We start from the raw sequence: 27,282 nt of genomic DNA on the forward strand, positions 1-27,282 counted from the left end.
ATCCAAATCTTGAGCTTGTTAACTCTGAAAATACTTTACACTTGATCCTGCTGTCAATGAGAATTATCAACAATGTCATAATTGACATTCTCTTGTGAGGTTGTAGTCTATATTAATAAATCTGCTTCAATTTTCCATTGATCATATCTGAACAGAACATTGTCCGGAAATTACACTTGGTTTCAACCATTCTCTTAAAAGTAACTCAAGTTGCAACCTCTGTCTGAAACAAAACTCAATTTTAAATCTTTACATTTTGGCAACTATGCTTTGCTCCAAGAGTGTTGTGCTCTTCATCAGCTTATGCTCGAAACTTCGATTGGCCTGCTCCTCGGATGCTGCCTGACCGGCTGTGCTTTTCCAGCTCCACACTCTTCGACTCTAATCTCCAGCATCTGCAGTCGTCACTTTCTCCCAACTATGCTTTGCTGCAAACGTAAACTCAGATATTAGGCTGTTCATGAATTAGATCAAAACACATCTTTTCTTCTTATTGACTGAACAGTCACACACCCTTATGGACCACCTGTTAATTAATTAACCCTGCCAACAGTTTAACCTTTGCTACTCTGTTACAATGTTTTGAAATTTCATCATCGTCGTCACAACTATCTTCTTATTTTATAAAACTCCTTATTATCAACTCGTAGACTATATTTTATTTTAATTGAATTCCTATGAAGTGTTTTTGGACTTTTTAACCACTTTAAATGCATTGTATAAATGCAGGTTGTTCTTTTTTCACAGTCAGTCGTTGTTATGATTTGAAATGAGGGAATGAGGGAATGAGGGAAAAAGAATGAGGGAAACTTATTTAATGATTCCATTATAAAGGGAATTGAATAAATATTGAAAGTTAAAAATATTCTGTGCTGTTTGTTTGCCCCAATAAATTTGAAATAATTACACTTTAAGACTTACCGTTAGAGCATCTGCCTCGCAGTTCTCCATGTGGTTGGTGGACGATACATTGATATTGGGCATCTGACTGTAAGCATTGAGTATAACAGAATTGTTAGTGTAGAACCTGTCTATTTGGCCTAAAGTGCCTGCACCAGTGCCCAAGTGAACATTTCACCCAGTTCCAACCTCCAGATTTCCTCCTACAATCTTGCACATTCCTTCTTTTCAAATAACCCTCTCATTTAAATGCCTCAATTAAACCTATCGCCACCACGCACTTTGGTACTGCATTCTAGCTCCTAACCATTTGCTGCATGAAAATGCTTTTCCTCCTATAAGTTTTGCTTCTGTTGCTAATAATTTTTAAGTCTGTGCCCTTCTCAATCCTTTCATGTTTGGAAAGTTTGTTTTACAGATTTATCATGATTTTTGATAGCTGAATCTTATCTCCTTTCAGCCTTCTTTTATCCAAAGTGCACAGAGCCAATTTTTCCTATCTATCTTCATAATTGAAATTCTTCATAAATCTCATCTACACTCTCTTCAATGTTTTCACATGCTTCCTTAAATGTGGTGCCCAAAGCTGGATTCCAGCTGAAGCAATTTAAAAAAAAATCAATGTAGCATATTTTCAAAGGAATTAATTGTTTTTTTTTAAAAAAAAGAAATATCACTATGTGACGAAGGGATATAAGGATAGAGCAAGCCATTGACATTTGCTGTGGTGGTTTAATTACAGCCATAGGCGTCACTCTGCCTCCATACGGGGAACCCGCATGGACCGAGCTCACAATAGATGCTGCTGATTGGTGCAGTGGGTATATGGTTTGGTCCAATCAGAAGGCGTGTTATTGGAGAGGAAGACCGAGTGTGTGCCGCCGTTGCTGCTAAAGTAAGGTCCGGAATGAGCTCCATTGGTACCGGGGTGAGTAGGAAAATCCTGTGGGTCCGTCTCTTATGTGGTTTAACTATTAGATGTGAGGAGGTGATTTCGGTCTGAGATGCTTAATTGAGCGGGAGCGGCTTTCGGCCTTCATCCCGGGTGAGTTTTGGAGCTAGGCCGCGGGGGCCGGGCCGTGCCGTGCCGTGCCGTGCCGTGCCGTGCTTGAAGGAACGCGGGAGGTATCTCCTAACAGGAAGCTCAGCTCAGCGGGTTGGCTCGGCCTGGGGTTTTTCAGCGCCTTCATGGTGGCCTGGAGTCATCGGTGCTGAGTCACCGGGAGCCTCCATGGTCAAAACGAAAGTACTAGCGAGGGACGGGCTCGGTGACGGCTTTCATTTTCAAATTGGGATCACGGCAGTGGGCGGCTTCTTGCTGGTTCGCTGCTTTTCACGTTGAAAACATCTGCCGCACACAGGAAGATAACTAGGTCTTTAACATTCACGAGTTTTCTCATGAATAGGTTGTCTATCAGGTCACCTTTGTGTGGTCTGCGTTATTTAACTCAGATTGTTTTCCAGTAAAGTACCAATTCGTTTAATAGTAGTTTCTATGTATTCAAGAGAGCCCTATTTATCAGTTTTCCACCCCCCCCCCCCCCCGTAGATTGTTCCATTGTATGGTGTTGTAAATTGGCCATCATCCAAAACCAACCAACAATAAAACGAAGAGCAGAATACTGTTGACGAAATCTGAAATTTAAAAAGACGCTGGAAATACTCAACTGCATCCAGATTTCAGACAGCATCTGTGGAGACAGAAACATTGTTAACGCTTCAGGTTTATGTTACGTTAACTCTCCACAGATGCTGTCTGACATGAGCATGCTCTCATTTTATGTTTTTAAAAAAAGAAAAGCAAGATCAGGTGTTTGCTGAAATGGTGGCAGCTCGTTTGTTGAAAGACTTATGTTGGTTTGTGGTCATTTTATTTTATTACTATAATCAGAGTCAACATAATTTTATGAAAGGGAGATCATATTTGACAAACTTGCCAGCATTGTTAAGGACAAGAGTTAAAAATCAAAACATCAGGTTATAGTCTACCAGGTTTATTTAGAAGTGCAAGCTTTGGGTGTTGTACTTCCCAGTAAACCTGTTGGATTATAACCTGGTGTTGTGATTTGAACTGTGTCCATCCCAGTCCAACACTTACATCTCCACATCAAGGATGTAACAAGAAGAGTTGATAAAATAGTACTGAGAGGTGCAGTATTTTTGGGTTTCTAGAAGGTGTTTGATAAGGTGCCATATAAAATGATTATTGCACAAGGTGAGATGTCATGGTATTGAGGGTAACATATTTACATGGATTATGGATTGGTCAACACAAATTTGACAGAATCAGGAGTGCTATCTGATGGGCTTTTGCCTGAAATTTTTTTTTCCTTTTCCCTGCTCCTCAGATGCTGCTTGACTTGCTGTGCTTTTCCAGCAGCACTCCAATCTTGACTGTTATCTCCAGCATCTGCAGTAGCCACTCATGCCTGGATCAGTCCTTGTCCTCAGTTATTTACCAACTATAGAAACTATGGAAACAATGTAAATGCATCTAGATTTACTGCTGATACAAAATTGGTGGGAGGGCCTATTGTGGCAAGGATATAACCCTAAGCCTATGCCCTCTAGTTCTGGACTCCCCACCCCGGGAAAAGACTTTGTCTATTTATCCTATTCATGCCCTTCATGATTTTTATAGACTTCTATAAGGTCACCCCTCAGCCTCTGACACTCCAGGGAAAATAGCCTATTCAATCTCTCCGTACAGCTCAAATCCTCCAACCTTGGCAACGTCCTTGTAAATTTTTTTCTGAACCCTTTCAAGTTTCATAACATCTTTCCGATAGGAAGGAGACCAGAATTGCACACAACATTCCAACAGTGGTCTAACCAATGTCCTCTAGAGCCGCAACATGACCTCCCAACTCCTGTACTCAAAACTCTGACCAATAAAAGATAGCATACCAAATGCCGCCTTCATTATCCTATCTGCCTGTGACGCCACTTTCAAAGAGCTATAAACCTGCAGTCCAAGGTCTCTTTGTTCAGCAACACTCCTGAGAAGTGTATAAGTCCTGTGATGATTTGATATTCCCAAAATGCAGCACCTCACATTTAACTGTATTTTGGGTGATGGTTGAGTCAAAGAGTCATAGAGATGTACAGCATGAAAACAGACTCTTCGGTCCAACCCGTCCATGCCGTCCAGATATCCCAACCCCCAATCTAGTCCCACCTGCCAACACCCGGCCCATATCCCTCCAAACCCTTCCTATTCATATCGCCATCCAAATGCCTCTTAAATGTTGCAATTGGACCAGCCTCCATCACATCCTCTGGCAGCTCATTCCATACACTTACCACCCTCTGCGTGAAAAGGTTGTCCCTTGGGTCTCTTTTATATCTTTCCCCTCTCACCCTAAACCTATGCCCTCTAGTTCTGGACTCCCCGATCCTAGGGAAAAGACTTTGCCTATTTATCCTATCCATGCCCCTCATAATTTTGTAAACCTCTATAAGGTCACCCCTCAGCCTCCGATGCTCCAGGGAAAACAGCCCTAGCCTGTTCAGCCTCTCCCTATAGCTCAGATCCTCCAATCCTGGCAGCATCCTTGTAAATCGTTTCTGAACCCTTTCAAGTTTCTCAACATCTTTCCGATAGGAAGGAGACCAAAATTGCACACAATATTTCAACAGTGGCCTAACCAATGTCCTGTACAGCTGAACATGACCTCCCAACTCCTGTACTCAACTATGACCAATAAAGGAAAGCATACCAAACGCCGCCTTCATTATCCTATCTACTGGTGATGCCACTTTCAAGGAGCTGTGAACCTGCACTCCAAGGTCTCTTTGTTTAGCAACACTCCCTAGGACTTTACCATTAAGTGTATAAGTCTTGCTAAGATTTGTTTTTCCAAAATGCAGCACCCCTCATTTATCTGAATTAAACTCCATCTGCCACTTCTCAGCCCATTGGTCCATCTGGTCCAGATCCTGTTGTAATCTGAAGTAACCGTCTTCGCTGTCCACTACTCCTCCAATTTTGGTGTCATCTGCAAACTTACGAACTGTACCTGTTATGTTCGCATCCATATCATTTATGTAAATGACAAAAGGTAGAGGGCCCAGCACCGATCCTTGTGGCACTCCACTGGTCACAGGCCTCCGGTCTGAAAAACAACCTTCCACCACCACCCTCTGTCTTCTACCTTTGAGCCAGTTCTGTATCCAAATGGCTAGTTCTCCCTGTATTCCATGAAATCTAACCTTGCTAATCAGTCTCCCATGGGGAACCTTGTCGAACGCCTTACTGAAGTCCATATAGATCACATTTACTGCTCTGCCCTCATCAATCTTCTTTGTTACTTCAAAAAACTCAATCAAGTTTGTGAGACATGATTTCCCACGCATAAAGCCATGTTGATTATCCCTAATCAGTCCTTGCCTTTCCAAATACATGTACATCCTGTCCCTCAGGATTCCCTCCAACAACTTGCCCACCACCGAGGTCAGGCTCACCGGTCTATAGTTCCCTGGCTTGTCTTTACCGCCCTTCTTAAACAGTGGCACCACATTTGCCAACCTCCAGTCTTCCGACACCTCACTTTGAGGAATAAAACTTGACCATGATATTTGGGAGAATTCCCTTGCTCAAGTGAAATTGCTTTGTTGAGCCATATGTTTCATGTGCCAAAGAACCTCACAGCCATTTAAATTCTTTTTTTAATCAAACTGTTCAGATCTGTTGTGATAGACCTCTGGAACAGCTGGGACTTAACTCTAGGCCAGAAGGCTCAATTTCAATACACTGTCATTGCACCACAAGAGCCCATCAATATGTCGAAATTGTCAGTCATTTTGCTTTCTCAAACTTGCCATATGAAAATATTGGAAATTGTCAGCATGTCAAACACCTTTGTAGTGAAACAGTGTTCACACTTAAAGTCACTGACATTTCAGAGCTGAAAAAAGATGGAAATGTCTTGCAGATATTTATTTTGATTTCCAGTGTCAACAGAACTTTAGTCATCTGTTTGTGATATTGGACAGGGATCTGAATGAACTTGCAATCTCTATATTTTTCAAATAGTGTTATAGAACTTTCATGATCACCTGAGGGTTCTCCATCTTCAACCAGATGGTTCCATGCTAGAATTAACAATATAACAAAAACATTGCTGGTGATCAGATTTTTCTGTGGACAGTTGAGTAATTGCAGCAATGTTATAGCCTTATTGTGCTCTTCAGGTCAGATTTTTAAGTTATACACAATTAATTCTGAATGAAAGTATTATGTTTGAAGTGAAAACTATTATATATGGAATTGATAGATTTACTGTGCTTCATTAATGACAGTTTACCCAGTGCTTGCCTGGGTTTTATAGAAGGCTTCAGATTCAATTCATGATCTGTGCTGAGTTAACTGTTTAGAGTAAAAAAAACTGCAGATGCTAGACTCCAAAGTAAGACCAGGTTAGGATTCCTGGATTTTAGTACTCCTCTGTTCAAACCTGACAATGCCTTGGTTTTAAAATTTATTATCCTTGTCATCAAATTCCTCCCTTGTCTTGGCCATAAGTATTTCTGAATCCTCTCTTGGTCCTATAGTCCCCAGGGCAGAATCCAGCAATTTTAGCTACTTGCCTATTCCTGAGTTGAAATTGCCCCTGAATTGGTGGGTGTGCCTAAGCCTGTTCAGTCCCTAAGCTCCAGACATTCATCCCTACACACCTGATTCACTACCTGACACTATTTAGAACTTAACTCCTTGAACAGGTGTTTCTTTTGTTGGGAAAGCCTATACTTGAATAGTGTTAGGATCTGGCAAATTGTATTGTATAGCTAGAGCTATTGATGCGACATCGAACTAAACAGTGGGAAGGAGGGCTCGCCTGTGGGAATATTGAGAAAGGTGAAGGCAACTGCGTAGGCTAACGATAGGAGTGATTGTAACCATAGTGTGACAGAAAGAAAGTATACAATCATTTGTGGCATCAGCAAATAATACTGTAGCTGTATGATGTGGGAGCTCGCTGATCCCATTGTGAATGGCAGTGACCACATCTGCAGCAAGTATTGGTTGCTGGAAGAACTCCGGATCAGAGTTGATCTGGAATCTGAGCTTCAAACACTGCGGCACATCAGGGAGGGGGAGAGTTACCTGGACGCTTTGTTTCAGGAGGCAGTCACACCTGGGAGATTAAGTAATTCACATTCAGTTAGTGATCAGGGACATCAGAGTGTGACTGTAAGTGAGGCAGGTAGGGGGAACCTGAGTTCAGGAGTGCAGGAGTCTCAGCCCTTAACCTTGTCCAACAGGTATGAGATTCTTGCTTCCTGTACGGATGAGGAAAAGGGCTCTGGACAGGATGAGCCAGCTGACCACGGCACCATGGTGCAGAAGGCCATTCAAGAGGGGGGAGCAAAAAGATAAGTAGTTTTGATAGAGGATTCTATAAATTAGGGGGACCGATAGTATCCTTTGCAAGCCGGATCGGGAGTCTCGCATGTTGTGTTGCCTGCCCAGTGCCAGGGTGCGGGACATCTCCGACTGGCTTGAAAGGATATTGGAGCCGGAGGGGGAGGATCCAGTTGTTGTGGTCCACGTTGGGACTAACAACATAGGCAAAGCTAGGGTGGAGGACCTGTTTGGGGATTATCAAGCACTAGGAAGGAAATTGAAGTACAGGTCCTCAAGGGTCATAATCTCCGGATTACTGCCCGAGCCACGTGCCAATTGGCATAGGGATAAGAAAATTAGGGAAGTAAACACGTGGCTAAGGGATTGGTGTGGGAAAGAGGGATTCCACTTCATGGGGCATTGGCATCAATTTTGGAACCAGGGGGATCTGTACCGTTGGGACAGTCTCCACCTGAACTGATCAGGTACCAATGTTCTAGCCAAGAGGATAAATAGGGTGGTCAGTAGGACTTTAAACTTCTGAGTTGGGGGGGAAGGGAAAGTGAAAGCGACAGGGAGTATGGAGTTAAATGGAAAGATAAGCAGCAGGATAGCATGTGTGCAGGTGGATTTAAACTTGAGGCAGACTGGGAATGCAGCAAAAAGAAAGGATAACTTAGGACATCTTATGACTTCCAATATCTAATGATAAGAAAGTTAGCATTAAGGCACTTTACCTGAATGCTCGTAGCATTCGTAACAAAGCAGATGAACTAATGGCACAGATCATCGTGAATGATTATGATGTGGTAGGCATCACAGAGACGTGGTTGCAAGGGGGTCGGGACTGGCAGTTAAATATCCAAGGATTTTCAACTTATCAAAAAGACAGGGAGGCGGGCAGAGGGGGTGGGGTTGCCTTGTTAGTTAAGAGCAAAATTAAATCTATGGCACTGAATGACAGCGTCGGGTGATGTGGAGTCTGTGTGGGTGGAATTGAGGAGCCACAAAGGCAAAAAAAACCATAATGGGAGTTATGTACAGACCTCCTAACAGTGGTCAGGACCAGGGGCGCAACATGTACCGGGAAATAGAGAAGGCACGTCAGAAAGGCAAGGTCACGGTGATCATGGGAGACTTCAATATGCAGGTGGACTGGGTAAATAATGTTGCCAGTGGATCCAAAGAAAGGGAATTCATGGAATGCTTACGGGATGGTTTTTTGGAACAGTTTGTCATGGAGCCCACAAGAGAGCAGGCTATTCTGGACCTAGTGCTATGTAATGAACCAACTTTATAAAACATCTTAAAGTAAGGGAACACTTAGGAAGCAGCGATCATAATATGGTAAAGTTCAGTCTGCAGTTTGGAAGAGAGAAGGCAAAATCGGATGTAATGGTATTACAGTTAAATAAAGGTAATTTATGAGGGCATGAGAGAGGAACTGACGAAAATAGACTGGAAGCAGAGCCTTGCGGGGAAGACAGTAGAGCAAAAATGGCAGGGGTTTGTGGGTATAATTGAGGACACTGTACAGAGGTTCATCCCCAAGAAAAGAAAGATTATCCGGGGAGGGATTAGACAGACAAAGGAAGTCAGGAAATGTGTTAAAGAAAAAGAGAGATCCTAGTGGGCGGCACGGTGGCACAGTGGTTAGCACTGCTGCCTCACAGCGCCTGAGACCCGGGTTCAATTCCTGCCTCAGGCGACTGACTGTGTGGAGTTTGCACGTTCTCCCCGTGTCTGTGTGGGTTTCATGGAATGCTTACGGGATGGGTTTCCTCCGGGTGCTCCGGTTTCCTCCCACAGTCCAAAGATGTGCAGGTCAGGTGAATTGGCGATGCTAAATTGCCCGTAGTGTTAGGTAAGGGGTAAATGTAGGGGTATGGGTGGATTGCGCTTCGGCGGGGCAGTGTGGACTTGTTGGGCCGAAGGGCCTGTTTCCACACTGTAAGTAATCTAATCTAATCCTATAAAGTGGCCAAGAGCACTGGGCGGGAGGGCTACGAAAACAAAGAGAGAAATAAGGAAGGAGAGGATCAAATAAGAATGTAGGCAAGCCAGTAATATTAGAAATGATACTAAAAGTTTCTTTCAATACATATGCTGGAAGCCTCGTGATGGGAGATAAGGAAATAGCTGGAGAACTTAATAAGTACTTTGCGTCAGTCTTCACAGTGGAAGGCACGAGTAATATCCCAACAATTAAAGGGAGTCAGGAGGCTGAGTTGAGTATGGTTGCCATTACAAAAGAGAAAGTGCTAGAAAAGCTAAAAGGTCTTAAAATTGATAAATCTCTGGCCCCGATGGGCTACATTCTAGAGTTCTGAGGGAGGTGGCTGAGGAAATAGCGGAGGCGTTGGTTGAGATCTTTCAAAAGCCAGGGAAAGTCCCGGATGATTGGAAGATCGCTGTTGTAACCCCCTTGTTCAAGAAAGGATCAAGACAAAAGATGGAAAATTATAGGCCAATTAGCCTAACCTCGGTTGTTGGTAAAATTCTAGAATCCATCATTAAGGATGAGGTTTCTAAATTCTTGGAAGAGCAGGGTCGGATTAGAACAAGTTCAAGCCTCAACCTATGCTGCAGAGGAAAGAAATAAGCTGTCTCCCTGTTTCGTGGGGAAAAGTCTGGAGGTGGGTGGCATGTTGAAGGGAGGGTCAGAGCTGACCAGTCAAAAAGGCCACCCCAACCAGATCCAGCAAACCTTGGCAGAGATAGCAGCATCAAACAGTACTGTTTTGATTGTGAAACGGGATACCTATAAGGACCCTCACCAATCTTTACAGATGCACCATAGAAAGCATTCTGTCGGGATACCACTTTGGAAAAAAGAATACAAGCATGGACTACTTTCTAAACGGTGAGAAAATTCATAAAACCAAAGTACAAAGGGATCTGGGAGTGCTAGTCAAGGATTCTCTAAAGGTAAACATGCAGGTTGAGTCCGTGATTAAGAAAGCGAATGCAATGTTGTCATTTATCTCAAGAGGGTTGGAATATAAAAGCACCATTGTGCTACTGAGACTTTATGAAGCTCTGGTTTGGCCCCATTTGGAGTACTGTGTCCAGTTTTGGTCCCCACACCTCAGGAAGGACATACTGGCACTGGGGCGTGTCCAGCGGAGATTCACGGATGATCCCTGGAATGGTAGGTCTAACATACGAGGAACGGCTGAGGATCCTGGGATTGTATTCATTGGAATTTAGAAGATTAAGGGGAGATCTAATAGAAACTTACAAGATAATTAGAAAGGTGGACACTAGAAAACTGTTTCCGTTAGGCGAGGAGACTAGGACCCATGGACACAGCCTTAGAATTAGAGGGGGTAAATTCAGCAATGCGGAGACATTTCTTCAGCCAGAGAGTGGTGGGCCTGTGGAATTCATTGCCGCAGAGTGCAGTGGAGGCCAGGACTCTAAATGTCTTCAAGGCAGAGATTGATAAATTCTTGATGTCACAAGGAATTAAGGGCTACGGGGAGAATGCGGGTAAGTGGAGTTGAAATGCCCATCAGCCGTGATTGAATGGCGGAGTGGACTCGATGGGCCGAATGGCCTTTCCAATCCACTAGGAGTGGAAGTAATCATAATATTATCAAACAGTCAACAGTTTTGTGAAAGGGAAATTTTGTCTGACACAAGTTAAGTTCTTCAGGATATAACAAGCTTAGTGGATAAAGGGAAACCTGGGTATTTTGACTTTTGGAAATCCAAATACACTTTCTGATACGTTCTTATCTTATCGTGCCAAATAAAAGATTACTATGTGTGGGTTATTGTTAACATATTAACATGACTGGCTCATTTACAGGGAACATAGCTGGAAATAAATGGGTCATTTTCAAGTGGAGAAAACCTAATAGTGGGATGCTCTGAATTTCATTGTTGAAGTTACCATTACTTAGAATCTATATTACTCACATGGATAACGGGACTGAATGTATTGTAACTAATATTGCTAAAGAAATTGGGACCTTGTGACATCGTTTTCCTATACCTGGGACAGTATTGAAATACATAAGACTTCTGGAGAATTTCTTCAAACACATCTGAGGGAGGCAGATAACTTCTTCAAACATATTTTAGGTGGACAGAGAAACATTGACTTCTCCACCTCCTAATGCTGCTTGGCTTCCTGTAATCTTCCAGCCTCCTGCTTGTCAACTTTAGGAAACTTGACAGAATAAATAATCAGAGGGTATTTCCTCATGGGAGAATCCAGAACTATGGGGACAGAGTTTCAATATAAGAATCTTCTAATGTAAAATTAAAAGAATGTCTTCTGAGGGCCATTAATATTTAAAATTCACTCCCTCTTGAGAACAGAGAAGGTTGTCAACCTTGAATATATTGAACTATTGATAAAGAAATCAAATAATATGGAATGTGTGGGGGATAAAGACAGGTAAGGAAGGTAGAATTAAAGTCACAATCAAATCAGCTGTAATTTTGTTAAGTGGTGGAGCAGACTCAAAAGGCCTATTTGGAATTCTTTTTTGGTATTGCTTAAATTGTCTTCATAGTTCTGTGTACAGTTCATTATTAAACATTGGTAATGCTGTTGTTTCACTATGCTCAAGGTTAAAGCTAAATGCAAGTAGTTCTTGAGGGATTGATCAGAGTTCTTCCTGCTGATTACTATCTATTAACTATTACATACATGTGTCGTTACGTGGTAAGCACAAAACCATGTCGAGTTTTAATTGTTTGATTTGAAGAGAAATATAGCACAAACTAAGGCATCAGTGTTTTGGGTTGTAGCATTTGAACATTTGTGGACAGAGTGAGGCTGTCCCAGGCTGCTAAATCTGCAAGAAACCTCTGCCTGAAAACGTTTGGCTCAAACATTAAATTGGATTTGCAGCAAGAGACACTGACCCACTAAAAATTACTGGATTATTTATTGCAGAGTATACATCTGAAAAAAGCAGGTGCAGGAATATGTATAAGAAAAATGTAGTAGAGCTTGAGAAGCAGAACCAACAAACATTGTTCCTAGCCAACTACAACAAACAATATATTTGAAGATAAGTAGAAAGACTGTGGGAAGGACAACTGTAATGGTGGTCAAGGTTTATATGCTACCTTTGAGTGCATGTCCACCAGTCCTTTAAGATAACAGGACAGGCAGATAAAGCGATCGAGGACGCATATGGCATTCTTGTTTTTATTAGCCGAGGCACAGTATAAGAGCAAAGAAGCTACACTGGAACCATATAAAAAGTTGGTCAGGCCACATCTGGGGTATTATGAGTAGTTCTGGATTTCATGATAGGAAGGGTGTATTTCCAGAAGAGATTTACCAGGATGTTGCCGAGATTGAAGAGTTTTAGTTCTGAAGACTGAGATTTGTTTTCCATGGAGCAGAGGTGCCAGTTGGGAGAAAGGTTTGGTGATTCAGATATATAAGATTGAGAGGCATAGACAGAAAATTATCCTCTTGGCGGAGGGATCAGTAATCATGGGCATAAATGTAAGGTAAGGGACAGGTTTTTCCCTCACCCAGAAGGTAATCGAATTCTGGAACTCACTGCCTGTAAGGGTAGTAGATGCAGAAACCTCATAACATTTAAGAAATATTTAGATGTGCACTTGTGATCCTAAGGTATGCAAGGTGAAATGTTGGAAATAGGATTAGAAAAGTTAGGTGATTTTGGACCAGCACAAAGTCAGTGTTGAAAGCCTTTTCTTGTGTTGTACGCCTCTGACTCCAGATGAGTGTGATGAAAAGGGAATATAAAGGTGTTGAGGCTTATGTGAAGTAGCTAGATTGAGAAGGGGCTTGTGTGGAGTATAAAAAGCAGCACAGTTGAGTTGGGCCAAATGGTTTTTCTGTGTTGTACTTTTGATGTAGACTTTTTTGGATTTGGTGCCACCTGAATTTACTTGTAAGGCTTATTTATAATTTTATGCAGCTTATGGCTGCATAATAATTTTGTTTGTTTTTAATTTCCAGTATGATTTGTCAGCCTCCACCTTCTCTCCTGATGGGCGAGTGTTCCAAGTTGAATATGCGATGAAAGCTGTAGAAAACAGTAGGTAAGGAATTCATCATTATTGCAGAAAAAAAAATTATTGTAGAATATTTACATTTTTACAATCTTCAGTGAATTCATCTTGTGATTATTTCTGTGTTTCTGGAGTAAAACTACACAGGTATTGATTGTTCACATGAGAATCAATTGTGCATGCATCAGCTCTAAATGTGACTTTGTCATTGTTGAATGTGTACTAAGCAATAGCAATAAATCTGAATTACTCACAATCCACCCATGCCTCTATCATAAATTTAGAAATGAATTAGTCTTATGTCTTTGATTTATAATTTCCACATCAAAAAATTGCATATATCTAAAAGTAATAAAGCAGAAACAGTTATAGACTGAGAATTCAATCCTCCTCTAAATGTACAAACGTTTGTGATCATAATACCTTACCCTTTCTCTTATTAAATTCAGTATTTATTTTGTTTCAATTTAATTTCACAGCACAGCTATTGGGATAAGATGTAAAGATGGAGTTGTGTTTGGAGTAGAGAAACTGGTCCTTTCCAAACTATATGAACAGGGCTCCAACAAACGCATATTTAACGTTGATCGTCATGTAGGAATGGTAAGATTTTATAAACTGCCTTCTCCCAAAAAGGCATTTTTGTTTTAATTTTAGCTCAAACTTTCTTGTAGCTCAAGAAAATTGTTGTACACAGACCCAGTGTACAAAGATCTATTGTATAGGAAGAATAGATACTGAATAGATCATGTTAAAATGTGCAATCTTAGTACAGCGGTATATTTGTATATTTTGATTTCAATGTGGGCCTAATTTTTAATGGACATTAGAATAAGCAACTTTTGTTTCATTTCACAGGCAGTTGCAGGTCTTCTGGCAGATGCACGGTCTCTTACTGATATTGCAAGGGAAGAAGCTTCCAATTTTAGATCTAATTATGGATATGATATTCCATTAAGGGTATGAGATCTATTTAGCACTGTTTGTTTCAACATTGAATATTTCTAAGGGTGAATTGCACATCATAACAGCTAAAGTTGACTAACTATAGAACAAGGTAAAAACAATGACTGCAGATGCTGGAAACCTGTTTTCTGCATAAACTCATCTTAAACTGCTCCGTGACTTTATTTTCTGCAATATCACACATCATCTTGATATGGAACTATTTCACTGTTAATTCACTATCCCTGGGGCAAAACCCTTCTTAACAATAGTGTGGATATACCCATACCACTTGGACTGTAGTAGTTAAAGGGGCAGTTCATCACCACTACCACCTGAAGAATAACTCAAAATGAGTAATTAGAGACAGACAATGAATGTTAACCTAACTAGTGATGTTCATTTCTGACAAATGAACAAATAAAAAAATTCTTAATGATTTGGGTGACACAGTGGTTCAATTCCCGCCTCAGGCGACTGTCTGTGTAGAGTTTGCACATTCTCCCCGTGTCTGCGTGGGTTTCCTCCCACAGCCAAAGATGTGCAGGTTAAGTGAATTGACATGCTAAATTGCCCATAGTGTTAGGTGCAGGGGTAAATGTAGGGGAATCGGTCTGGGTGGGTGCGCTTCAGCGGGTCGGTGTGGACTTGTTGGGCCGAAGGGCCTGTTTCCACACTGTAAGTAATCTAAATCTAAATGGATTGTCTATGGTTAGAATTTTGTCATTAAAGTAGGAGCAGAAAGGAAATGGACAAAAATAGGCATAATGCAAGTGAAATGAATTGGTTAGTGTTAAGAATTCTCATCAACATTCCTTACAAGATGCGCAGCTGCCCAAGAGGTAGTTACTTCTGGTTTTCCCATGTGCTATTACACACAAACCTGGGAGGGCTACGCAGCAACTAGAGAATGTAGGTAGTAGATATGACAATTAGCCTTAACCTTTTAGTATTTGGCAAAGAAAAGAAGGTGGAGGAAATGGAATGAGTTTAGAAGACTGAGAGGAGATCTGATTGAGACATATAAGATTATTAAAGGATTGGACACTCTGGAGGCAGGAAACCTGTTTCCGCTGATGGGTGAATGCCGAACCAGAGGACACAGCTTAAAAATACGGGGTACACCATTTAGGACAGAGATGAGGAGAAACTTCTTCACCCAGAGAGTGGTGGCTGTGTGGAATGTTCTGCCCCAGAGGGCAGTGGAGGCCCAGTCTCTTGATTCATTTAAGAAAGAGTTGGATAGAGCTCTCCAGGATAGTGGAATCAAGGATTTATGGAGATATAAGGCATGAACAGGATACTGATTAAGGATGATCATTCATGATCATATTGAATGGTGGTGCAGGCTTGAAGGGCAGAATGGCCTACTCCTGCACCTATTCTCTAAAGGAACAGCTTTATTTAAGAGAGGTTCACCACTCATGATTGATATTCAGCAACTTCTGTTTAAAATGCATGTATCTGTCTGGCAAGTGCAAGAGTGGGCTATGCTACAGTGGTCTTTTGGACACATTCCCTACTGACATTATTCCAACTGATATTTTAAAGAAAGCAACTTTGGTGAAAAATAGTTCCCAATAACCACAGGACTGTGGAGTTGAGAGTTTGGGCTGGAGGTTGCAGATTACACTAACATGGTTATTTACTGATCATGCATTATGATCTTACATTTTTATAACTGAAATTTACTAACCTGTAAGAATAGTTGATTATTTGGTAAATGGAAAAACCCTATGGAAAAATTGATGTACAGAAAGATCTGGTGTTCAGGTCTATTGTACCCTGAAGGTGGTAATGCAGGTTGATAGTGGTCAAGAAGGTATTCGGCATGCTTTCCTTCATCAGACGGGTATTGAGTACAAGAGTTGGCAGATCATGTTATAGTTGTACAGGATTTTGGTTCGGCCACATTTGGAATGCTGCATATAGTTCTGGTCACATTACCAGAAGGATGTGGGTGCTTTGGAGAAGGTGCAGAGGAGGTTCACCAGGATGTTGCCTGGTATGAAGGTGCTAGCTATGAAAAAAAGTTGAGTAGATTAGGATTATTTTCATTAGAAAGACTGAGGTTGAGGGGGGGACCTGATTGAGGTCTACAAAGTCATGAAAGGTGGATAGCAAGAAGCTTTTTCCCAGAATGGGGAAACTCAATTCCTAGGTGTCATGAGTTCAAGGTGAGGGGGGAGAAGTTTAAGGGAGATATGCGTGGAAAGTTCTTTATGCAGAGGGTGATGGGTGTCTGGAATGTGTTGCTAGTGGAGGTGGTAGAGGCAGGCATGCTAGCATCATTTTAAGATGTATCTAGACAGATATGTGAATGGGCAGAGAGCAGAGGGATACAGCTCCTTGGAATATAGGCAGAGGTTTAGAGGAAGGATTTGGATCGACGCAGGCTTAAGAGGGCTGAAGGAACTGTTCTTGCACTGTAATTTTGTTTATTCTTGTTCTCTTCATTCCTTTTTTTTTATATTTTATTTGATAAAAACTTTACCAGTGGTTATGATATTTTTTCTTGGGAAGTAAACACACCAAATAGATTGACAGAATCAAACTGATAAAGTATTCCAAAAAAATTAGAAGTTTTTGTTTGTTTCCTGAATTTCCTTCACCACCCACCCCATTTGAACAATAGTTTGTAAAAGTAGGAAAAAAGGCTGAAAGATGAAAAGCATTACACCTAAACATCTGAAGCACCAATTACATATGCCCATTTATCCCTGTAATTTAAGATTATAAGCAAGAAAATTTGTTATACATGGTACATTCACAAAGATTTTGCGAGCATTTAGAGGTTTATCATTAACTAACATTTTAAAACACATTTATATTTGATAGAAATAAGCTCTTTGGGAAAATATAGAATAGTAATGTAATGGAAAGTTGTCATGTGTTGTAAGTTTTAAATTTTTTTTTACCTTTTTTAGCATCTGGCAGACAGAGTAGCAATGTATGTCCACGCTTACACATTGTATAGTGCTGTGCGGCCATTTGGAAGCAGGTAATTTTTCAATAAAATTATTACTAAATGGTTTTCTGAAGACTTGTATGTTTGCAGTTACTGTAAGGTGTGGGTGAGAAGAATGCAAATGAAGAGCTTGAAGATTGCGTGGAATTATAGTCTCCTGTTGATGATCAGTGAAATGTGCAAGCCATTGACCTCTAATTCTATGCCAAATATTTTGAATTGCTTACATAATATGAACTGGTAGCGAGAGTAAATCATTTGGCCTTGAGCCTGCTTTGCCTTTTGATAAGGTTGTGATCTCAAGTCGTCTTTTCTGACTTCCTTGTCAATTAAGAACCTGTCTAACTCAGTGCTAAAAATATTTAATGATCCTGCCCTCACTGCTATCTAGGAAGAGAAAGCTTTTGAGGGAATTTTATTTTTCTTATCTCCATCATAAATGTGAGCTGTCTTATTTTTAAACTTTGTCCCCTGGTTCTAATCTCTCTATTGGAGCAACATATTCTCAGCATTCACCCCGTCAAGTTCCTTCAGGGTTGTCGTATCTTGCAAGAAGATCCTCATTCATTCTTCCAAACTCCAGTGATACAAACCCAATATATCCAGTCTTTTCCCATAAAACTGTGTGACGATGCTGCCATTTTAACGAGGTTATGTTGTCCTTATTTTTTTTCAGAGGGGTCGTAAAGACACAGGTTGTAGTTTGGATGGGATTTAGGGCAAATTTGATTATAGCTAACAGCTGCTGCCTCAGGTAAAAGCCTTTCAAGTTTAAAAGAACCTGTACAATAAAAGGTCAGTTCTCCCAGCTCAGCTTTACTCTGGTTTGGTTTGGTTTTAGCAAAGTCAGTTTTTTGAGGCTACTGGTCAAAGAAACAGTTCCATGTTGATCCTCCCTCTCTGACATGTCTCCTGTAAGGACTTGTGTTTGATTTTTACCTTTTCTGCCAAGGAGTTGTTTATGGGGGTATTGCAAGTAATTGGAACAATACCATTAAGTTGTGATAGAGTCGATATGGGTTTTCAAATAGTTGTTGTTCTAAATTTTGTTTTTTTTTTGTTCACGTGTAAAGTAAGTTGTTTAAAATAGTGGTTTTAACCAGCTCCATCACTCCTGGAATATCCACATTTCACCTGCTTAAGACAACTAAAAAGTTAGGGTGTGGCTACTTTCTTGAAATGTTTTGAAGGGGTCTGGCCTGGTCCATAACAACAGCCATTTCAATAAAAGACTCAGTTGAGTGAATCTACTCTGAACTGGTTGTAATGTAATTATGTCCTCTCTTAAGGAGACCAGAACTGTACATGGTATTCCAAATGTGGTCTCACCAACAGCCTGTACAACTGTGGCAAAATGTCCCTACTTTACATTTAATCCCCTTTTCCTTAAAGATGGTCTTTTCATTTGCCTTCCTAATAACTCACTTCAGCTCCATACCAAACCTATGTATCCAACAACCAGATCACACAATGCTGCAGAGTTCTGCATTCTCTTCATTTAGATAATGTGCTGCACATTTAGTCTTCCTGCCAAATTGGATAAGTTCACTTTTCCAATTGTATGCTTTTTCTGCCAAGTTTTCCTCCACTTGCATTTCCACATCCCTTTGCAAGTGCTTTTAGCACTTTACCCACCGACAGCCATACTGACCCAGGTTTCCCGATGACCAGTCATCGTCCCAGTATAAGTAGGAATTGTGCATGGGAATCCTGCAGTATGCTCATTGTAGCAGACTCTGACAGAATTAACTACAAAACAGAAGGTTCTTTTGGGCAATTCCCCTATTCCTAGAACTGTTCAAAATCAGGGTTGTGAGGGTTCTGATGAAACTAGAGTAAATAGTTTAACTTTTCCTGAGTAAATATTAAATGCACAGTCTAACTCCTGACCTTGTATTTGGTTCATACATGACCAAGCTCACCCCCAGAATACCTGTGATCCCCAATCTGTCACTCTAAACCATAAGATTTTTTTTCTCTAGCTAGCTTTCTTTCATATACTAACATCACTCTCTCGTTTTTATAATTCTGTGTAATGTTGTGACCTACTCTGATTTGTAATGTTTTCTTTAAAAAGTGACTGATTTGCACATTTATTATGATCACTGCTACATAGGAGCATTTTTATTATCTTGTGACTAATTAATTGTATTTGCACATTTACCAGGCCGAGAATAGCCTGTTCTGGTTCTAGAACAAGCTGCTCAAAGAAATTGTTCCAAAAACACAATGAGCTCTCCTTCCAGGCTAGCATTGACTTTCATTCAATTATGTATAAATTAAAATCATCCACTATTGCTATACCTTTATTACAAACCCTCCCTGTTCCTTCCACTGTACCCCCTTCAGTTAGTTGCTGTTGGGCTTCTATTAATCACTCCCATAAGTGACTCTACTAACTTTACTCTTAACCTTACTATTTCTTATTTGTATTCCAACTCTACTTGTTGTTATTTAAAACAATGGCCATCTGTCATTACTTTTTAATAATATCCTTAATTAACACAGCTACTTCACCATCTTTTTCTGAGTTTTCTGCCTTTACAAAATGTCAAGTACCCTTGAGAATGCAGGTCCTAACCTTGGTCACTGTGCAACCACGTCTTTGTAATGGCTCAGGTCATACGTATCTGTTTCTATTTGAGTTGATAATCCATCTGTTGTCATGAATATTACATTTTCATATAAAATCTTTGCTTCTATCCATTTTATTAATCTCTCAAACTCTGGCCTTTTCTTATGCTCTGTCTCTTTCTGGCAAATTCTGATTATTATTACCATTATTGCTATCTTTATCTCTTGCATTGTCCCTTCCCTTTCAATTTATCACATTGTCCCTTGTGTGATCCTGTCTTGACTATTTAGTTTAAAATCCTGTCTGATGCCTAGTTATACAACATGCCAGAACACTGGTCCTAGCATGGTTCATGTAAACCTTTCCAAAAGACAACTCCCATTTTCCCCAGTTTTGAATCAAAAACTATTTCTCCTCTCCAACCTTACAGCCTTGCATTAAACTCCCTAATCTTATTTGCCCTAACCCGATCTGCTAAGCTCATGTGTAATAATCTAGAATTTTGATGTTTCCTTTTTGAATTTAGCCCTCAGTTGCTCCTGTTCCTAAACAGGACCTCCTTTCCTGGTCAGAGTTATACAGTACAGAAACAGACCCTTCAGTCCAACTCATCCCCACTAACCAGATATCCTAAAGTCATCTGGTGGCACGGTGGCACAGTGGTTAGCACTGCTGCCTCTCAGCGCCTGAGACCCGGGTTCAATTCCTGCCTCAGGCGACTGACTGTGTGAGGAGTTTGCACGTTCTCCCCGTGTCTGCGTGGGTTTCCTCCGGGTGCTCCGGTTTCCTCCCACAGTCCAAAGATGTGCAGGTCAGGTGAATTGGCCATGCTAAATTGCCCGTAGTGTTAGGTAGGGGGTAAATGTGGGGGTATGGGTGGGTTGCGCTTCGGCGGGTCGGTGTGGACTTGTTGGGCTGAAGGGCCTGTTTCCACATTGTAATGTAATCTAATCTAGTCTGATTTGCCAGCATTTGGTCCATGTTCCTCCAAATAATTTCTATTAATGTACACATTCCGGATGGCTTTTAAAAATATTCTAATTGTACCCACCATCATCTCTGGCAGCTCGTTCTATACATGCACCACTCTCTGCGTTGAACAAGTTTCCCCTCTGGTCCCGTATTAATTATTTCCCTTCTCACTTAAGCATGAAGTTGATTCCAACATGGATCAAAACAAATTCATAGATCCTCTTCCTCCTACTACAGGTTCTTTGCCAACCCTGTGCAGGTATTCCAAACCCATACATGCAACTCAACTGTCACTCTTGTCTACAGAGAACTGTCTGTGCCGCTGACCATTGATATCATAGTGCTATGCTCTATTTGATCACCTGCTCTGCAGTCACCATTCTTATCAATATAAGATGGAAGAACCTCCAATTCTATTGAATGATTGTAGATGCTAAGGCTAATATGCTTCTACTTTATCTCCATAACTGCCTCATCGAGTCACACCCTGCCATCTCTGTCTGTGGACCAAATCAGAAGATTCTCGTGTAAAGTATGCAATTGCCTCATGGAACGAATTGTCCAAGTCACTTTATCCCAAAGTCAGATTCCAGCTGATGAATTTTGAGCTGAAGTTCTTCAAACATTCCCAAGAAAAAATTTTAATGCCTATGGTTTGGTGTTGGTGGACTTCCATGTACTGTATCTGAGACACGTCACCTTCCAAACCATCTTTACAACTTAATAAATTTCTTGATTTAATGGTTAATATTTCTAGAGTCAAAGTGTGGTGCTGGAAAAGCACAGCATGTCAGACAGCATCTGAGGAGCAGCAGAGTTGATGTTTCGGGCATAAGCCCTTCATCAAGAGTGTGGGAGGGAAAGTGGCTGAGAGAGAAATGGGGCGGGGGCGGAAGGTAGCTAGGAAGGGGATAAGCTGATGCAGGTAGGAGGTGATTGTGATTGGTCAGTAGGGAGGGCAAACTTCTAGACCTGCCAGTACTTATATTTTTACTTCAAATAACGTCCTGCTTAATTGAAATTCCGTAGTTTAGATCAAATAAATATGAAAAACTTCCCAGCCTGTCACTTGTCTGCATCCCTATGAGGGCACTTCACATTTTTTTTCTTTTTGACCATGGGCCATGAACTGCAGCTTTCGCATTCTGTACTATTTATACTTGCTGCTTCGGCTGTCTCCACACTTTTAACACCCGTTCTTTTTTTCGTACTGCCATATTTGAACCTCTTGTGCTTTCCATGCTGTTTTGCATCTCCTTTGCTCTCACAAAATAACTTTACCCGTATTGTTTATACCCATTGTTTATGGGTATGATAATTCCAAATCGAAAATCTGTATTGCAAATTTGTTTACAAATTTCATTTCTTCTTAGCTTTATTATGGGATCTTATGATCAGGATGATGGAGCTCAGATGTACATGATTGACCCTTCAGGAGTGTCCCACGTAAGTACCTGTCCACGAACATGATGCCTGGCTGACCTTTACTGTAACTTACTATGTGCAGACTACAAGTAGTTTTACAACAATGTAGTAAAGACTAACTAAACGCCTATCAATTTAACATCTTATTATGGGAGGAATTAGCAAGTATTTCTATTAATTTTAATCTGTATAATTTATTACTTCTGATTTGTGTTCAGTATTGAAAATCTTAAACCTGGGGTCATTCTGTTACATCAAACTTGGGTGAAATTTGGCTTCCTCCTTCACCTCTCTTTATTCAAGTTTTGTTGGATCCCGACACCAAACTTACATTACAGATTTAACAATAGTCTGGCAAAAGTTGAAGTGGTGCCATAATTGCACTGTAAATGCACTTGTATTTAAACATTCAGTTTGCTTCATCACAGAAATTTGTGCACAGCTAATAGCTCAGTTGAGGTGTCAGCAGCTTGGATGTTTGTAAGAACAGTGATACGTATCCTGTTGTGACGCTCTGTAATCTCTGCCTTGCAAGATAAGTTGTCTCTAAGCTGCTAGAAGAGACTTCTTTGGTCTTGGAAAAACTATTTACTATGTCTAACTTCTGGTTAATGACATTTTATTTATTTGCATTTATACTGGAATTTTTGTGGTTAGAATGTTGTTTATATTGGTAGGGTTACTGGGGATGTGCAATTGGAAAAGCTAAAGAAGCTGCAAAAACAGAGATTGAGAAGCTGCAGGTAAGCCATAAAATTTGAAATAGTTTCATTTCCTTACATTAAATCTAAGCGGTATGATAACAAGGTAGTGAAGTTTTGGGTTAGATTGCTCAATTGCCAGATTAAAGGAAGATATTCGTTTGGATTCTGTTGTTTGGTCTTGATGAGTGCTGCAATTTGACGGTGTTAAAAGTATAATATGCTGATTTAATAGATCAAATCTTTGGTATTAATTAGCAAACTGAAACAACTTTTATTAACAAAAATATGCAATTCAGCTGATTTGGGCTTAACAAAAAAATGTTTATTATGCAAAAATGAAGATAAAACATAAAACATAATAACCCAAACTATTTACATGTAACAACTGTAAAGATTTAGAAACACGTGGTAAAATACAAACCAGTTTATACCAAAAGCATTCCTGATGTGTAGGGCTTAATTTCAAGCGTGGCCTCAATTCCCCAGCTTGAGAACAAGCTTCAAATTCATATCTTCAGGGTTGTAACAAAACACTTCTGGTCTAGAACCTTCAAACAAAACTGTTTACACTGAGGTAACCCATTTCTTCACCATTCTAAACCATCTCCCTTTTGTCATGGGCAACTGTTTTACATATCCAGCTTCAGCCAAGACTTATTTTCAAGGTAGAGGGTGTGAAAAAATGATCTCCGATCTTCTATACTGAAAGCTTAATGTACAACTGTTTATTGTTTGCTCAAAATCTTTCAATGCAAACATGTTTTCATTAGTCTTCAAGAGTTCACTTGTCTTTTTAAAAAAAAACACCCACAGAAAATTCAAGCTAATCATTAAACCCCTCCATGAACACAGACCGAATCCACAAGCCACTTTTTAAAGTGCAAATATTAAAATACAGAAATCGCAATCCTTATTTTTTTAGTTTTGCGAAAGCCATTGCTTAATGGATGTGTTAAAAGGCATCTCTTTGAAATAAATGCAGGAGACTTGTTATAGGAATGTGAAGACGCTCTTTGCCACTCATCTGCACAAAGGTTAATTGCAAAAAAAAGTCTTAATATGGTATTGGGGACATTATCAGCCACATAACATGAAAATGTTTCATTTAAAATTTCTTTCATGATGTTCATTCATTGTTATATATTTATCAATGACAATGGCTTGTCATTGAGAGAGACTGTATTTTAGATTGTCTGTCCTTTTTGAGGCCACAATATTTAATTACATTAGTAAGTGGCCCACATTTAATTGAAGTTTAGTCGATTAGAAATTGTTTTTTGTTTTTAAATATTGAGAAAGCTCATGTCTTTTAAAACTATTTTGAGACTGCTATTCAGAGAATAGATCTCCAAATACATAACCTTTATTTATCATTTTTATGTCAACTTTGCTACACATTTTGATAATGGAATTTAAACTATATTGTATGTCTTTGATGTAATTCTCTCAACTTGAGTTGAGGTACTCAAGTGTGCCAGCTTTAAGTGTGGACACAAATGTTTGTTTCTGTTAAGAATTCTTAATCAATTTATGACTTCAAAATTATATCGCTTGAATCCTGGTTCTTTTGATCTTTAACTCTATTTCAAGATAAGGCACTCTCCTATGGGCATTGAATCAACTAGTGTATACTGAAGATTCACTATCTCCCCTTAACTACTTTACAGATGAAAGACATGACTTGCAGAGAAGTGGTTAAAGAAGTTGCAAAAATGTAAGTTTATAATTGCTCAAAATTGGTTAGCAAAGAATTCTAACTATTTAAGGTTTTTTTAGCTAAACAGTCTTGATGTTTTCGTACCAAATAAGTGACAAATTTACTTGCTGCAAAGGATTTTTTCTTCATTTCTCTTTCCCATTCCTGTCGGCATGACTTCAAATGTGTTTTTTTTTAAACTCATTAGGCCAGCTCAGCTTAAGGGAGTGTGCTACTTTTGCAGAATGTCAAGACTCCTGGTGAAATGGGGAATTGTTCCAAATTTACCTTGGGGGTGTACTGCAGAAAATCATTCAAGAATTCTTGGTCATGGGAATGACGGTGGGGAGTGAAAATTTGGTATGAGTGGCATGTTCTGGGTTTGAAATACTATCATAAAAATATATATTTATTTTTGTATGAGGGAGTGTTTGTTTCTTTTGCTAACTTTATTCCTGATAGAGGAGCAATATAATTATTGTACAGGGTATGATGTGGTAAGAGAAACATGTGATTTTAGAAACAGTGGCTCACAGTTAAAGTAATCTGGGCTGTTACCTTTAAAAGATATTTGTGTGAAATGTGTTTGTATAAAGACAAAACATATTAGGAGCAAGAATAGGACATTTTGTTGCTTCAAGCTTGTCCCAGTATTCCATAAGATCATGACTGATCTGCTGCAGGCCTCCCTCTTCTTTCTGTCAGCTCCTTATTAGCCCCCTGGTACTTTACCAATTCTTTTAAAGTTTTTTTTAAATAATTTTGATGAACTAGCCTCCACAACTCTTGGATAGAGAATTCAAAGCATTGACTACCCTCTAGTGGAAGAAATACCTTGACATCTGTTTTTAAATGTGTATTCAAGTATAAGAGGTCAGAAAGTGAAAGAGGGAATGACATTACCTACACAGCCACAGAATATTACCTGATTTTATTTTCCCAAAAAGTATAAAATTTGAGCAGCTCCAGCTTGATGTACACTGAGGCAATTAACAATTGCATGCTAATCAATGACAGTCTTGACAGTTAATAGAATTAAGGTAAAAAATGATTATTTGCAAACTTTAATACTCTGTTGTGCCACTAGATGGGGCAGTTACTAATGTTTAGAAATGTCAATCAATGGTGCGTAACTTGTGGCTTAGGAGGTGTCTCCATCCCATGCCATCCCACTTGAGAGAGTTAACGGAAATTCTGTTACTGTATTCTGCAGATACTGCATTCCTACAAAAAGTTTATTACTTTTGTAAATAAGTCAATTGGCCAGGAGTGAAGACTCATTATACCTTCAGTTGCTTCAGACTTGTGGTTGACCTCCAAACTTTTTATTAATTTCGTCACATCCTCCTGTAGTTAGAGTTCACTGTGCTGCTCTCTTTAACAATGTGTCTAAAATTTTGCAATTTTTAAAAAAACAAATTACCCTTTGTTTAATTTTCAGAATCTACATCGTCCATGATGAAGTTAAGGATAAATCCTTCGAGTTGGAGTTAAGCTGGGTTGGAGAAAGTAATGTCTTTTCTTTCTAGAACAAAGTTGTGTATAATGATATTTTGATAACTTATTATTAATTTTGACTGCTCAATTTAAAATTGCTCATGTTGGGGGGAGGGGAAGTAATATTTCTTTTGACTTCTGTATATTTCAGGGTTTTGATCTAGTGACATGGAAGGAATGGTGATTTAGTCACACAGATGTGTGGTGTGGAGGTAAACTTGCAGGTGGTGTTCCCATGCAGCTGCTGCCCTTGAGCGGGGCAGTAAAGTTCATGTGTTAGAAAATTTAAAGTGGTAATATTACCGTAAAGGCCTTTTTACCATCCCAGATTTGATTTGAATCAGGATTTTGATTTTGAGATCAAAAACCAAGGTTAACTTCCAATCAACTGAAGCTGTAAAGTAACTGAACGCTATAGCAACTTCTGGACTCAATACAGAGTTCAACTAATTTAGACTGTAACCTTTCTATGCACCACCTATGTTTACATTTTGCCATTTGTATTTCCCTAGTTGACTTTTTGTTTCTTTACATATCCAGCAATTCCTTGCTTTGGCTTGATGCAATATCTTTCTTCTTCTGTCCCTCCACCTTATTACAATCCTTTCTTTTTATTCTAATCATCCAGACCTATTTGTTCAAAGCCTGTTAAATTCACTTTCCTGTTTTGATAAAGGATCACAGTAGAATTTGTTTTTATTCCATATTAAACTCCAGTAGTGCATTTATTAAACTTGAATGATGCAAATTATCTATACTTAGTGATAGACATCAAGATAATTGTGGAGTGTGGACGGAGGATTGGAATGTAGACTTTCTTTTAGTACTTTTGTAATTTTAACAATTTTCTTTGCAGTTACAAAAGGCAGACATGAGCTTGTACCTAAAGTTATTAAAGAGGAAGCCGAAAAATATGCCAAAGTAAGTTGAAAAACTTGTAATTTCCATAATGTAGCTTTTCTTATAATACATTCCCCTCATCACTTATTTTCTTCCGTAGGAATCGCTTGAGGAAGATGATGAATCTGATGAAGACAACATGTAATTAGTTTCTTTTAAAATATACAGTACTGAGTGCATTTCCCTTGTATTTTTAAAACAAATGATAGTATCAAGTTAACTGGTTTTCTAATGTGTGTAAATTTGAACTTTACAAAATACTTGTAAAAATGGATCTGAAGGCAACTCAATATGCCTATATCAGTGACCAAAATAAAAACTTTACCTGTTATAATATTCAAA

The 27,282-nt window shown here is 39.6% G+C and overlaps 1 protein-coding gene across 2 annotated transcripts; it reads left to right on the plus strand.

Moving 5' to 3' along the window:
• The first annotated feature begins 1,642 nt into the window (after window positions 1-1,642).
• psma3 (proteasome 20S subunit alpha 3) lies at window positions 1,643-27,282 on the plus strand. Of its 2 annotated transcripts, none has more exons than XM_043697751.1 (11): window positions 1,643-1,828; window positions 13,206-13,288; window positions 13,738-13,861; window positions 14,117-14,218; window positions 17,131-17,204; window positions 22,092-22,164; window positions 22,821-22,886; window positions 24,515-24,561; window positions 25,985-26,052; window positions 26,897-26,961; window positions 27,041-27,282. In XM_043697751.1, the coding sequence occupies exons 1-11, from the start codon at window positions 1,700-1,702 to the stop codon at window positions 27,083-27,085; spliced, it is 876 nt and encodes a 291-aa protein (XP_043553686.1). In that variant the 5' UTR covers window positions 1,643-1,699; the 3' UTR covers window positions 27,086-27,282. The 2 variants fall into 2 exon arrangements, with proteins under 2 accessions (XP_043553686.1, XP_043553687.1); XM_043697752.1 differs by lacking the exon at window positions 1,643-1,828 and adding an exon at window positions 1,862-1,945.

Source organism: Chiloscyllium plagiosum, chromosome 10, assembly GCF_004010195.1.
Source record: "Chiloscyllium plagiosum isolate BGI_BamShark_2017 chromosome 10, ASM401019v2, whole genome shotgun sequence".
Taxonomy (NCBI): domain Eukaryota; kingdom Metazoa; phylum Chordata; class Chondrichthyes; order Orectolobiformes; family Hemiscylliidae; genus Chiloscyllium; species Chiloscyllium plagiosum.